The following is a 14,986-nucleotide window of genomic DNA, read 5'->3' as shown; positions in this document are numbered from 1 at the left end:
CGGGCATGATGTCTGGTAGACCACCCACTGCATTAACTTATTATCTTTTAGTTGGTTGATGACACTATCTGGTATATTTTGACAAAAAATATACCAGATAGAACTCTGAGATTAAAGAAAAAGTCAGAATTCTGAGATTAATTCTGAGATTTCAGTCAGAATTCTGCCTTTTTTTTCTCAGAATTCTGACTGTTTCTCTAATCTCAGAATTCTGCCTTTTTTTCTCAGAATTCTGACTGTTTCTCTAATCTCAGAATTCTGACTTTAATCTCTTTTTTTTTTTTTTTTAATTCCAGGACGTGTGGATGTGATGGTGTTTAATCTGTGTCGTCATTAAAGCTGCAGTGTGAAACAGAACAGAAGAAATTATACAACATTATTTATAGGTTGCTGCCTTTATCTGACAACAGGCTCTGCTAAGCATTAAACTATTAGACCTGACTGAGTGAGTGTTGGTTTGTACAGTATACAGTGGCAGCGCAGGGGAGGGCGTGGACAAGAAGAGTTTAACCCATCACACTGACGATCACAGGCTGAATTTCCTTTAAATTAAATTAACTCAAGCTTCTTCTTTCAGTGAACTCAGAGATAGGGTTGTGGTGTGTTTTCAGGTGGTAGCTAAACACGACTGAAGGAGGAACCTACAGTTTGAGTCTCAATCTTAGAAGTGAGATCTAAAGAACAAATAGAACATAGACAAGACTACACAGTAGATGCAGACGGTGGAAAAGAAAATCACCTCACACTCAAGTCAAAGAGGAGATTATTCACAAATATCTCGTCATAACAACTCCCGGACATGACTGTTGTCTGGAGACTCGTATTGTTGCTGCTTACAGGTGGGATCATCTGCTCAAGTTTGATTTTACATTTTATTTTGCTCTTGTAAATTTACCAATTTACATCTATAATATAATTACGATGTAAGTCAGAGGATGTCGTGTGCTGGCAAATGACTACAGGTAGGAACTGAGTTATATGCATTTTCTACAGGTTCACTTTTATCATATAAAATTATTATAAATAAGTTTTTCTTTTGCATTGTTCTGTTTTCCAGCTCCACAAGCACTTCAATTTAAGTAAACGATTATTTTTTTGTGTGTATGGATTTCATGGAGTCACATTACTATTCGGCTAAATACGGATGAGATCTTTGATAAAAGAAGGCCAACAAAAGTTGGCCGTTTGCAAGACGTTTGCAGCATCTTGGATGTTGATCTTGGTTTATACTACTAGGTTTTGACTCTTTCTTGAAGCATTTGTACCTGAAGGTGACCTCCAACCTGCTCTCCATCCTGCAGCCACTATTCCTTCTACCTCACCGACAAACAGCAATCAAACAGTCTCTCAAAACGCGACCTCACCTCGAGACACCCAGCTCATCACCACGACCATGTCAGGTTGGAGTCGACTCATTCATTACATGAAACGAGTTGAGCTTAATCATAAGAATACAGACAGCAGCACTACAAGGCACTTGTGGATACTTGCTGAATACTAATGATTTATTTTTATTTCTTGCAACGTCCAGCAGCCCCTACAGGCGCCCCTTCACTGTGTGAGTATGACTTTAAAACATCATATATTTTACAGTATGTAATGTACAGTATGTGTGTAATGGGCCATGTTCATCATCAACGTTTCAGGGCTAAGAAATTGTCACTTCTGTAACACAAAACAAGTTTGGCTTCCAGATTACAGATTATATTTGTTCATTATATTGATAGCTGGATTTCATGGGGTCACATTACTATTCTGCTTCATACGGACCAGATTGCCAACTGTGCGACACGTGTATTGTTCAGTTTCTTAGATTTTGTAATGATTTGTTTAGCTTGCTGTGTCTTGGATGATTTCTTTATTCTTTATTCTGTTGATTTTGTGTGCAGGTTCTTACTCTGTAACACCCATCAAGTTTGGCTTCCGGATTGATTTCTCAAACTCTCCCAGCGGTGACTACAACATAGCCTTTACTGAAGACGGCCGACCAGATATTAAGATAACATCCAACGTTCCTGTCTCCAACCAAACCTCATCATATGACATCCAAGGGCTGAAGCCCTGCACTGAATATGAGCATCACGTCACATTTCTTCACAGTGATGGAAACGTAACATTGTGTAACGGCTCCAATTATAAATCTACAACAACTGAAATGAGTGAGTGAACATAATTTGATATTTCCTTTTTTTTTAAAAAACAAGAGAAACGAGAACCTGGAAGACAATTCCGCATTATATATTTATATTTCAGATGCCGGTGACGTTAAAGAAGTCAACTCCAAACCTGGACATGTTTGTTACCAAACTGATTGGGACATCAGTTCTTTACAATCAACACAAAGCCACATTTCACCTCTGCCACATGGAAATAAGATGTTCTGTGTCAAACCTGGTTTTAATGACATTTGCTCGGATTTTATCTTCACGTCAAAAAACTGTGTGAACGCATTCTTTACCCTCACCAAATACATCACTGATGGTATGTATCAAAGCATCTGCCTTTATTTTGAAATACATGTGAGTCAGAATATTTAATTGTTTTTCTCTCTTTTTTTTGTTTCCATAGAGTTTTTGAAACCAGAGGAAATAAAACAGATTCCTGCAGATAAACTTCCTGCAGAAATAAAACCAGAATTACCACCAAACTGTAATACCCTCACCAGTAATTACACCTGCTGGGGTAAGTGGAAAGACTTGAAATAGACATAGTTTGTGTGACGACAATATGGAGAATAAAGATGGGCTGAGTTTACCGTTTTATTTACAACTAAACTAAGTTGTGAAGTCATTTTAATGCTCTTTGATAAAAGGTAAATGTTTAGTCTTCTGTTTAAATAGCAGTAGTAAGAATAATGAGTTTTGTGTCTCCTCAGAATACAGCAGAGACAATGAGCTGAAGACATTGTCTGAACTGGAGCCTTTCACTGACTACAGTTGTACTGGTCAGATCAAGGACAACAATGTCCTCATAAAAAACACAAGTGTTCTTCGCTTCCGGGTTGACTGTGGTACGTTGGTGTTCACTTCCCGTCTGTGCAGTGAAACCTTTTATCTGCTGTGATACTGTGGACTGAACATCATGTCAGTGTCAGTGCTCAGTGTGTGATGTGTTCCGACAGATCTAACAATAACCGTCACAAAGCCAAGTCCAACTAATACGTCCGTTGAGTTGATTTGGGAAACAACCAGTCAAAAGTGTGAAGACAACTATCTTCAGAATCTTAAATACTTCTGCAGCTGTGGAAACGCTCCCCTCGCTCATAGAAGTAAGTCCTTTTGTTTTATTTTCTTTCACTGGGACCTTTGAAATTGTTGCAGGTGCTATTATTAGTCACATAAATAGGTGACATGTTCTGTGGATATTGTAATCATTTGTGGACGTACATGGCAACATTTTAGAAAAAGCTAATTGTTTGTTGCTGTAATGAAACATCTAAACAACTTGATACAGACACGTTACACGTGACGTTACAGTATTAAATGTATTTTAACTTTAATATACATGTAACTTAACTTTAACTTTCTTGTTGATTCACATTCATTTCCTTGTCACATAAGTGGAAACCTGACCGAAGAAAATTGTCTTGTTAATTATTGAAATACAAATAGTACAAAAATAAATAACAGTTTGTGAAACTTTGTTACAGCTCCAGGTACCAAACTGAGGTCAGGAGGAGAGTGTAACATTTCTGGACTGAAGCCATTCACCAAATACAAATGTAAAGTCCAGCCTACTTACAACGGTCAACATCTCAAGGAACATCACCAAAACATTGAAACTCAAGTTGGAGGTAAGTTACAGACAAAAGTAAACCACTGCACAACTCAGTGCTCTTTATTGTGCATAAACACAAATGCACAGTGGAAACAAACAAGACAACAATTCCCATCATCCCCTGCTCCTGCCTAATAACAACAAACCATAGCATCAAACTAGGTCTTTTATTGTCGTTCTGATTGTGAAACCCCTTGTGGCATAAATTATATACGGTGCATCTATCTGTAAATGCAAGCCACGGCTGTCTGCCTGTCAATTATTTGAATTCATTTCATTGTTGAGAAAAAGATTTAAAAAACAAACAATAAATCACACAAAACAAGAATGAAAAGGAGCAGTAAGAAGATGAGTCTGATATGAACTGTTCTTTTTTCAACCTATCAACCTGTAAAAAAGAAAGAATTAGATTACAGAATAAAATAAAATAAGACTGATATAATTTCCCTCGTCTGACTAGAGGTGGAAAGAAGAATTGAATTCAATTGAATTGAAGAATTTTACTTCAGTACAAGTAAAAGTACTGGTCTACAAATGTACTCAAGTTAAAGTAAGAAAGTAGCTTGTTTAAAATTGACTTAAAGTTACTTAAAGTTCTTTTTTGTGCCATGCAAAAAGGACAAGGGGACACAAATCTCACATTCATTGTATTTAATTAAAGAAAAATAAAATATGTAAACATAATATATCAGCCAAATGGGTCAAAGGTCACAAATGTCACTCACTCAGGGACCTTAATTAACCTCATTTACCTGTCCTCACCATCATTCACCTGTCCTCATCATTAAAATCATTTACAAAATATTATAATCAGATCTCTGTATTTACCTCTGCTGGTGATTCTTATGGCTCCTTTCTTGTAAAATAATAATAGACTCGGTGTAGGTTTTATAAGTGCCACTCAGATATGTCATAATCAGTGAATGATGTATCATGTTTAACACTTCGTTGTGAATGAATTGCATCACGGTTCACGAGGCATCTGTCCCACATTAAACAGGTACAGCACTCGTTTAAATGACAAACATGTTTAATAGTTCTCCACTTGCTTCTATTATATTCCAGTCATTTACAGACATACGGTATGAAAAGACACAATCATTTTCTCAATATCGATTTTTTTTGATGCATTAATCTAACTTTCACCTCAATGTTGTCAACTTATTTACGCGTTGATTTGTTTGTACTTTGCATATTTTGTACCGAGGTCACTTTCATGTTTCTATGTCACCATGTTGTTTCTTTCTCTTACAGTACCGGAACCAGTTACAATGAAACTGCATCTTCAAGAGCATAATGTGATTCAAGTGACATGTGACCCTCCACAGTTTAATGGGCCTCAGAAAACCTACAAAGCACAAGTCTATTATGGTAGTGAGAGAGTGGGAAATAAAGAACTAAGTAATACATGTGGCTTTGTATTCGACAATCTGAGATACTCCACAACCTACAAAGTGCAGGTTTGTACCCTATGTTTTTAGATTCACTCTCACATGAACGTCTCATGCTGTTGTAGCTGATGAAGGGATTTTCTCTGTGTTTCCAGGTGACGGCATCCAATGGCAAATTCGAGAGCGCCCCCAACATTAACTCAATTACTACCAACTGTATGTGTTTTTTTAAGCAATGCCACAAATGATGTCATGTTTTCTATCGATTTCTTTATGCGGTGTCTTTAATGGCAATGTCATGCCACCTTTTTACAGATGATGACAAAGCTGTCATTGGTTTTCTCATCGTCCTCACGCCTCTGGCTCTGCTGCTTGTTACCTACATGATCTACATTCTGAAGAAGAGAAGGACTCGGTAAGAATAAGTCTGCATGTGTCTCACGTCCTGCATGTTCATTATGTTTATTTGTGTAATCTTTTCAATAATTTCGGATTGGACTATTTCACATTTGAAGTGCATTTTCACAGCAACGTGAAAATGCACGTTGGACAAGGAAGTCCACCGAGTAAATACAACCCTGCACATAGTCTCACTTGTTTGAATACAACACAATCCGAGTTGTTCGAGAGTAATGTGTATTCTCTGTTCTTTTAAATCCATTCCTTACTCTGTATTTCAGTGACGACAACAGAGATGAGGTGTTTCTGTCAACAGTGAGTAAGTAGACTTGAAGCTCCCCGACTTTTATTGACAAACCATTCTTCACATCCTGCAGCTTCAAATCTTATAAACGTCCTTCATATGTTTTTTGTTTTATAATGCAAATTCGTTATTGAATCATCATTTGGACAAAAATCTTTGTATTGCATGTGAAGTTTGAAAATTGTACAATATTATTTTGTCCCGTTTTGTTGTTTTTCTGCTGTAGTTTACAGTTGTGTTCCTCGATCTCACGGAGGAAAATCCTGATGGAGCCGCAGATGAAGTCACTTTTTACTCCTTAAAGCTTGCCTTAACTAAGAATTTATTAATAATAACACCATTATTTCTTTACAGTAAGTGTCAGAAATGTATAGATTATTAAGTAATCAACCCTTTAACACCTAAGCCTCAAAATGTCCATATGGACTTTCTTTTTTTTTGTTATTTTAACCATAAAAGGACCAGAAAATGTCCTGTGAGTAAGTGCTTTTGCCCATTTTTCCAGAATAACTTTCAATATCTGGGAGTTACTTACATTTTACTGCATGTTAAAATAGTGTACTGACAATTTAAAATGAAGACATTTTGAATATGAACTGCATAAAACACATTTAAAATAGCAGTTGTTTGAGTTTTTGCCCAATGTCCAAAAACAGGCCAAAAATGGTCAAATGGAAACTATCTACAGGTATTTTTCCAACTCTTTCCTCTCTGGCGACAAAGACGCTGATTCGCCGGCTTCCTGCAAAAGCATGAATAAAATTACCGCAATAACCACACATTAGCTTTGACTTGCAACTTCTCAAATTTCTGAAATTGGAATTCTTCCGGTAGCACAAACCGTCGCGAAACTACGGTTACCGCGATAAACTTGGTGTTTAAGGTTTAAGTTAACGTGACACGGAAAGGCCTGAATAGACAGAGTCGATTGCTGATATACAAACTTAATTTTAATTCTTTCATCTCAAATTATTTTAATGTGAAATTGACATCTATTCATTGTGCCTCCCTCCATATTTTAAAGGAAAGAAAACAACAATATGTTGTTGAACACAGAACTGTGTTTCCCCGACAGCCTGTTATAAGAATCACAAATTTGAAGTCTAACGGCAGCAGGAAAACAAGATTTGTAAATGAGTTCATTAATAACTTCATAAAACTGAATTTTTTGCAGATGTTGTCGACCTGCAGACAATGAGACAGAAGTGAAGTGAAAGTTCAGGGTAACGGCTGTAAGTGCAGCAATGGCAGAACAGTATATTTTTAAAAAGCACCTGTGCCTTGTACCTTCATCATTGCTGTAAATGTTTTATTGTTCAGTTATGATATTTGTGCCCCCTGCAGGGCATTTCAGACTCGGTCCATTTTGTATTTCACTGATGTGTTTCTGTGTTATTTTTTGTGTGTGAGCCTAACAAACGTGCAAAATAAATAATAAATATGTAGCCCTCTTTTGTATATTTCTTTTGTATTTGGCTTTTTGGATACATCATTTCACTTAACGCAACTAAATATTGCGTCTTGTGAGGAGGTTGAATTTCCATTGCTAAATATACACAAGCACGATTCATATGCAGATGCTTGGAGACCAGAGATGTTTCATTTTCCCCAATGCTGAATAACTGGAGGGTTTAACTAAAACAATGTCCCACTGTCAGTGTTGATTATGTCGGGGTTTTTTTATTTTTTGAATTATGAGTTCATATGCATATACTTACCATTCATGAGGTGTAACACCAGGGAGGGTGGAGTCCTTCTTTACAAAACATCAACACGGTCATGAACTGCAGCTGTGAGTGGACGGTGAACACCAGGGCTTGGCTTTTGGAAAGACTCAAACACAAAATGTGACTAAATAACATGAACATCATTAGCTGAGCTGTAAGATTTAGGATAAATGAATTACATTTTGGCATACATTTAGTAAGGAAATAATTCAAGAGTACAGTTGTGTTTATTGTTGATTTTCATCACACATCAGGAGCAGAGTTCCTCGACATGGACCACCATGTTTAAACACCTTCTGAGTCTCAATGAAAACTGAAGGCTACCACAGATTCTCCGAAATGCTAAGAGGGGAGGGGTGAGGGGAGAGATACTCAACTGCAACATACAACTTCACCAGTAGATGTCGCAAAGGCCTACTCACTGTGCCTCAAAAACCTGGTAAGAGCTCAAACACTCACTCTAATGTCCAAGAAACATTTGAAAGCTTTATTGCATTTAGATGGTATACAAGGCATGTGTAATGATGTTCTTTCTTTCTTTTTAATATGACATGAAATGCTCAGAAAACAAACAAGAGTACCAGAACAATAAATATTAAATCCTAATATTTGACTTTCTGGGAAAAACAAACAAACCAAAAACCCTGTATTCTTTGGAGTATGCAGAAAAATATGACGAGCCAAGGTGAAAAGCTGGGACATAACAGAGCACAAAAAAAAAAAACACTTCCTATCAAGATGTAGCAGTTACCTTAAAGTGACTCAGCACTGAGTATGTTGAACATGAGGAGCTCTGGAGTTGTACACGGTTGTAAACGAAAATCTATTTTTCCAGCTAATAAAATAGGAGATGCACAAGACACATGATTGAATATTTGAAACTTGAAGGATTTGTCCCTTTAACCCCCTGGAAACGTCTTTTTTTTTTTTGGTATTTTGCTGTTGAATACTATCACTTTCTTCAGGGGAATTCTGTATCGCAGATAAAACGTTAAAAAGTGCTTAAAAGCAATTGCACTTCTGTTATTACAACAGAATACTGAAAGGTTGTGGAGCTATACAGACGTGTTTGTAAGGGTAATCGCGAGTAAACGACATTTTAAATCTAAATATATATGTGTGTGTATTGCAATGGAAAAGAACGGCCATAAAAAGGAGCAAAAACAAGAATTGTAAACACTATACTTGCAAGTCTCAGACAAATCTATCGAAGCAACACATTATCACAATATGCTGTTAACCAAAATAAAATAACTTATTATTTTTGAATCTTGTAAGCTTCAAATGAACACATTATTACTATTAAATGTTAAAAAACCCATAAAGAACATGAGCGTACATGTGCAACAACAGTTAACAGGCTAATTTGATAATGTTAAACAAAATTCATCAGACACTGAAATAAAGCATTACCAATTATTGTTTACTTACTTACACCTTTCATGTGGTAACCAGTGGTCGTCAGTGCTGGTCATCTGTGACCCACTGGTGTAAACCTATAGTCAAAAAATGATTACCATGTCCTCCATTAACATTGACTAATGGTCAATAAAACACTACAGTATTAAAACTATAGGAACCTCTTCAATATGTACAGTAAAAAAAAAAAAAAAAAATGTGCTGCTTGTTTTTTTACGTACGTCTCTTGTATTTTCCATAAAATAAAACTGCTTCTTTATGAGCGACTTTTGTTCGGTATCTAAACAGAGGACAGATGTTGCAGAGCTGGGATTTACTCATGATCCACTGATCCACCGACTCTTCTCCATACATTTGTTACTCAACGAGACACATACACTGCAATCAGACACAGCAACGTTAACAGTCTGAAGAAGGGTCAAACACATCTACTGGACCATGATGCGTTCTGACTCTCCGAAGTCTTCACTGTGATTTTACCAGCCTCACAAAGCTAACACTGTATAATTACAGTTTATATCTTGTTACAGCTGCACCGAGGAGGAGATGTGTTTGGTGTCAGTGACTAAGGTAAACAGCAAAAAGAAAATGCCTTTGTTACTCGTTCTACCACTCTCCTTCGAGGCTGTCAAAAATAGAGACACTGTGAACTGTTCAAAGACAACACACAATGTCAAAATGACTTACATTCAAAGTGTTACGGAGACATTTGGCCATGTTCTATCCCCAGCACATCTGAAGCGCAGCCTCTGGATGATCCTTACTTTCCGTATACATTCATTAGACATGATTACCCTGCCGCTCTCCCATTACCAAGATAAAAAGTGCAACGCAACACCACTTCAGCCATCGATCACACTCTGCAATGTCTCATTTTTGATCTGTTGAATGAAAATCTATTCACCTTTCTTGTAACTTTTCATGCTTTTTCTGTGTCGTTTATTAACCCCAGGCCACATCAATATAAGGTTGTTTCATTGTATTTGCAGTGATGGATCACTTTGAAGATAAGGATTTGAAATTACACTGTAGATTACTATATTTGTTTGTTGATTTTTACTATTTTCCAGTAGACCTGCCAGCTAAAGAATGGCTTTAGTTCACTCCATGAAAATACTCGAGACATGTGTTTGAAAGGCACACCAAGAAACACATCAGATGAGCTAGATTCTTGATTTTCAGTGCTGTTACATAACAGTCTAAGGAATTGGGGAGGGGGGAGGGGGGTTAGGTGTCAGTCATCATATAGACCATACCAGCACCTTGAAAATAAAATCTGTTACATGTCCTTCTTATCACAAGGAGCTCAACTCTGGAGTAAGTTATTGTATGAAAGCTGATAAAAGGTTTACAAGTCCAGCATGAAAAGCAAGAGGGTGGGGGTGGACGGGGTAATGGGAGGAGATCTGCAAGCGAGAGAGTGTGCATCTCGGGGCTTAACTGCCCTGTGTGAGGTTCTGCATGTGTTTGGCGATGTCGTACACATAGGTGATGTCCGGCCTCTTCTCCGGGTCAGGGTTGATACACATATCTACCAAGTTCCTCAGCTGTTGAGAGGGGGTCAAGGGGGTGTTGGTTGGAGGGTAAAGAGAGAAATCATTTTGTCAATGAGACTGTTATGACACGGACTTTAAGGGCTACATTTATACGACTGCATTTTCATTTACAAACTAACACATTCTGCTACGGACATGCCTGCCATCCACAATGCTTTGGCTTTTTAAATGGAGAAATGTAAAAATGCTAATGGGTCCATTTTACCTTGGACAGACGGAGACAAAACATTAACCTGATTGTCAGTCTAATAAAAAGAAATCTCTGCACAACAGAGGAGGTGAATTTGCTTTACATTTGCTGGTGTGTTGGAATGATGCATATCTGATACAGAGCTGAAACAGACTGCATGACAGTTTTATCATCGTTTTATCTGAAAAATGGAGGGAGCCTACAAGAGCAATAATAGAGCAACAGGTAACTAAGATGAGACGAAGACTAAAGGCCCGGTTATTACGCTAATCACTTACTGGTCTGTCGAATACACTTTTACCCAAGCCCTCACACGTACATCCACCTGCAAGCATGCACAGGCGTGCGCGCACACACACACTCACACACGCACACACACACACACTGCTGCCACTCTATTGCCATCCGGAGACAGCACTTACACTTGAAGCGGCTGATTGGAGCAGATAGATAGACAGGCTTGCAGGCGGAACAGCCACCGCCATCATTAAAAAAAGAATAGAATAAAAGATGGAGAGGAAGGAAAAAAAAAAACATAAATTCTACTCAAGGTCGCTATGGTAACCGTCTACCAGCGGCCGTTGTTGCATGGCACCAGCTTGGATGGGTCCTCGTCAGCCTATATCTGTGTGTGTGCGTGTGTGTGTCTCTAAGTGAGAAAGTGAGAGAAAGATGCAAATTCAGACAGTATGAGAATTAGTCCCACAGAATGGCAATGGTGATGGGGGGTGGAATATGTAAAATATTCATGTGCTTCTTTGCATGGCGAGTGGGGCGGGGGAGTGTCAGGTGGAGGGAGGGGGGGGTAGTGGGAGCTAGTGAAGGGAGGCGTGGGGGGGGAGCATAGATGGAGATGGTTAAATGACACAACAAAGATGAGCAGCTGACAGTTTGCTGCCGATCCTTCAGGAGCATTGTTTACATCCAGACAGGCGCTGCAGGCACCCCCCTCATCTCCATCTCTCCATCGCCCTGTCTCTCGCTCTATCATTCCCTCTCTCTTTCGCTTTGTCTCTCTTTCTCCTGGATGGGGGTGACATGTGGGGCAACGCAGAAGCTCAGTGTGCGTGTTTGTGTATGTGTGAGGAGTAGGGAGCTCCTGTGGCAAACATAAACTCGAGACAATATCTCTTGCATAAACAAATCACACACACACTAAATACATTTGAAACACACTGAAATTAGCCTTGATCAGTATAATGAAATAAATACTGCAGTATAAAATAAGCAGCCACTGCGGGGCAAAATATGCGACCCCCAGAGACAGTCACTTAAAATAAATCACTTACATATGCAGACAGACTGTTCTGCTGCTTTCAGACACACACTGAACTCCAGAGATTCTCCGAAGGAGCTGCAGGTGTGAACACAAATGTCCACAGAAGTCACTTTGGAGATTCTCCTGCCAGCTCCCTAATATAATCCCCCAGATAATGCCTGAGAAAGCTCAAGAGAGAATGCAGCCGGAGAAACTCCAGAAGATCCACAACAGGTGAGTGACCAAGTGTCCTGCTTCCTGCATGCTCAAGCCAGGCGTCACCTCCTCAAATGGATCCTGTGTGGATTCTCCTCCTGCATTTGACATGTGAGCAGCAAAGTCGAGAGAATATCCTGACCCAGATCTCCCGAGCATATGTGGAGTTCAAGTTGGAAAATGGCTTCAGTGTTCAGAGTTAAAAGGCAAAGAGATTTCTTTTGGTCTTGCTTTATGGAACCGTACAACTAAGGTTCCATTTATTTAAAACCAAAATATTAAACATCTGTTAAAACAGCTATGCTGTAATTGGTTTACACAACGCAAGAAACTTTCAGATGGGCGTTTATCAAAAACATCAAGAATCAGAATAAAAAACAATAGATTCTCAGCTCCTCATATGTGAGACATTATTTCTGTACCTAAAAAATTGGTTTTGGGCAGTTTATTATAGGGCTGTGAATTTGACAGATTTCAGATACCATTCAATAATCAAAAGCTTAATGAACTTAATAATTGATCATCCCTCATTTTTGACTGCTTTATGGTGCACATGAGGATCACAGGGGGAGATGGAGCCAATCCCATCCAACATAGGGTGAAAGGCAGAGTACATCCTGGACAGGTGACCAGGCCATCAAAGGGCCAACAGAGACACCTACAGTCAATTTAGAGTGTCCAATTAACACAGAAAGGCCCTCAGTCAAACCGGGATCTGAACCGGTGACCTTCTTGCTGTGAGGCAACAATGCAAGCCACTGCACCTCGTGACCCTTATCTGAATCATTTTGTGGAGAAAGATGAACAGAGCTCATCACAGAGCAAAGCGTTAGTGGCGAATGAATCAAGTACCTGCAGTTAATCAGCATTATGCTTAAGAGTTTGCTGGTGGGTGATGTGGACTTTTATGTAAAAGAAAAAGAAAGAAAGAAAACAACCACACAAACAGGACATGCAACACAAAGCCACATGCATCCATGCAATCACCAATACGACAACGCTTAACCGCAGACTGACGACATCACATTTTTGTGCATGGATAAGTCTACGCAGAATTACAGCAGATGATTTAACATTTAGTTAGGGAAACACGACACCCCCAGCCCATTTAGTTTCACCCCACTCTGCAGCACAGCCACATGCTTTTGATATGTGGGTAAAATTATAGCCGGTCTTTTGATCACGGAGTTATATCATGGTTCTGACAGTTGAGCGGATTATACTTACACACATAAAAACGTGCAGTCGATACAAGTAAAATCAACAAACTGCCATGGAGAAAGAAGAGCCAGCCACTGTTGCTTAAAACGCTACAGTACTTAAATAGTTCTACATTAAAAACGTTACGAGAGCCGATTCTCATGAGATCTTTTAAAACACTGATCATCTGCTATGTACCATAGCTGGAAAGTGAAAATGAGACAGTACTCACCTCCTCCGAGTAGTGATCTGAGGGGAGAGGGGGGTAGTCACACTGTTCTATCTTCTTACAGAGGGAGTAAAGGTTCATCTTATCCCCATAGAATGGACTCTGTAGGGCTGCCATCTGAAATAAAAAGATGTGAGAAAAAGAGGAGAGGAAACAGAAGGGGGGGGGGAGATGACATTAATCCTGGCCAAGAGAATGTAAAGTAAAAAATCTGATATCTGATATTGAAATTAACATAATTTAACATAATCTTTGCCTATTCACGTCGCAGCAGATAAAATATATAGATGTAGATATAAATCAGCATAGAAGTCAAGAAAGTAGGGGCCTATTTAGCCTACTGTTGTAATCATTTGTCATATCGGCATCTAGGTGTGTTTGCTGATATCCAACATTTTAAAGCCAATATCTGCTGATGCCGTTATCGTGATAATAATATCCTGCATCCATAAGAAAAATGGAAACACACAATCACATTTATGGTACATGTAGTGCCTGCACTCTTTACAGCTGATGAGATATACATGATTAAAAACATGGATTTAGTCAAGTGTGAGACACAAATGAAGTATTGTGTACATGGCATATATAATTATTATATACTTATGTATGCTTTTTGTAAGTGAAAGAGTGACGGCCCGACATTCAAGCGAACCAAGTTCAAAGCAATCTGTGAAAGTTTCCAAAGCTCCCATGTGCTTCCCTCTAGTTTTCTGTCACTTTCTGCTACACTGCTTCCAAAACTTGGGAGATGAAAATAGGAGAAAGGACACATTATGAAAAGAGACTTTCTCCATTTACTGGGGCTGCTCGAAAAACTAAATCCTCCACAAAACAAGCGTAAGCAGGTAGAACAGAGAGAGCAAATGGGAAGGGTGGAAAGGATTCATGTGCCGTTTAGCGGAAAGAGGTGAAGATTCCCTGCCACTTTTCTCAGGGTAGACATCATTACCATTCCATTTTTGCCAGACTTTTGTAACTGACTCACTTCCTGTTGGTTAAATGTGTGTGTGCAAGCTGAACCCTACAGCAAACTTAGACATTTAGCCCACTCATGCTTATTTATTTTCTTCAAACTAGAATAAATGTTAGTATTTTGTGTTAGGCCTAATTGCATAATTAATGATGAATAACCAAGTTAGTGTTGACGATGACAAGCTCAGATGATGGAGGTTGTTCACTTGATATCCATTTATTTATATAAAAACACAGAAAGATGAGTGTTAAATTAGACAAATAAAAGAAGCCCATCACATAAGGTTGTACATTTTAATATATACACCAAAAGACTGTACCTTACATTCATATTCCATTTACTAT

At 38.5% G+C, this 14,986-nt stretch overlaps 2 protein-coding genes across 3 annotated transcripts in view; one reads left to right on the top strand and one right to left on the bottom strand.

Annotated features, from left to right (window-relative positions):
- The first annotated feature begins 599 nt into the window (after positions 1 to 599).
- Positions 600 to 7,580, top strand: LOC131465132 (receptor-type tyrosine-protein phosphatase C-like). Of its 2 annotated transcripts, none has more exons than XM_058637500.1 (13): positions 600 to 839; positions 1,532 to 1,558; positions 1,890 to 2,159; positions 2,254 to 2,481; positions 2,569 to 2,682; positions 2,876 to 3,010; positions 3,122 to 3,268; positions 3,656 to 3,793; positions 5,032 to 5,237; positions 5,324 to 5,384; positions 5,484 to 5,583; positions 5,849 to 5,886; positions 6,098 to 7,580. In XM_058637500.1, exons 1-13 carry the CDS (start codon positions 800 to 802, stop codon positions 6,136 to 6,138), a joined length of 1,545 nt encoding a protein of 514 aa, XP_058493483.1. In that variant the 5' UTR covers positions 600 to 799; the 3' UTR covers positions 6,139 to 7,580. The 2 variants fall into 2 exon arrangements, with proteins under 2 accessions (XP_058493483.1, XP_058493482.1); XM_058637499.1 differs by having other exon boundaries at positions 3,650 to 3,793.
- Positions 7,581 to 8,071: 491 nt separating this feature from the next.
- The window catches only part of nek7 (NIMA-related kinase 7), a 58,829-nt gene continuing 51,914 nt past the window's right edge, over positions 8,072 to 14,986 (bottom strand). The window contains exons 9-10 of the mRNA XM_058637501.1: positions 13,670 to 13,783; positions 8,072 to 10,564 (exon numbers count right to left, since the gene is read on the bottom strand). Of these exons, the coding sequence (XP_058493484.1) occupies positions 10,454 to 10,564; positions 13,670 to 13,783 (225 nt within the window). The 3' untranslated portion in view covers positions 8,072 to 10,453. The remainder of the gene's footprint in view (positions 10,565 to 13,669; positions 13,784 to 14,986) is intronic.

This window comes from Solea solea, chromosome 9, assembly GCF_958295425.1.
Source record: "Solea solea chromosome 9, fSolSol10.1, whole genome shotgun sequence".
Taxonomy (NCBI): domain Eukaryota; kingdom Metazoa; phylum Chordata; class Actinopteri; order Pleuronectiformes; family Soleidae; genus Solea; species Solea solea.
The sequence above is the reverse complement of the archived record's forward strand: the minus strand, read 5'-3'. Positions and strand labels throughout refer to the sequence as shown.

What these genes read in the sequence shown, in the direction of transcription:
- LOC131465132 (XM_058637499.1), top strand. Translation starts at nt 800, where the DNA reads ATGACTGTTGTCTGGAGACTCGTATTGTTGCTGCTTACAG. An exon ending in CGTATTGTTGCTGCTTACAG is followed by an intron (nt 840 to 1,531) that starts GTGGGATCATCT and finishes TGCAACGTCCAG; the next exon opens with CAGCCCCTACAGGCGCCCCT. An exon ending in CATTGAAACTCAAGTTGGAG is followed by an intron (nt 3,794 to 5,031) that starts GTAAGTTACAGA and finishes TTTCTCTTACAG; the next exon opens with TACCGGAACCAGTTACAATG.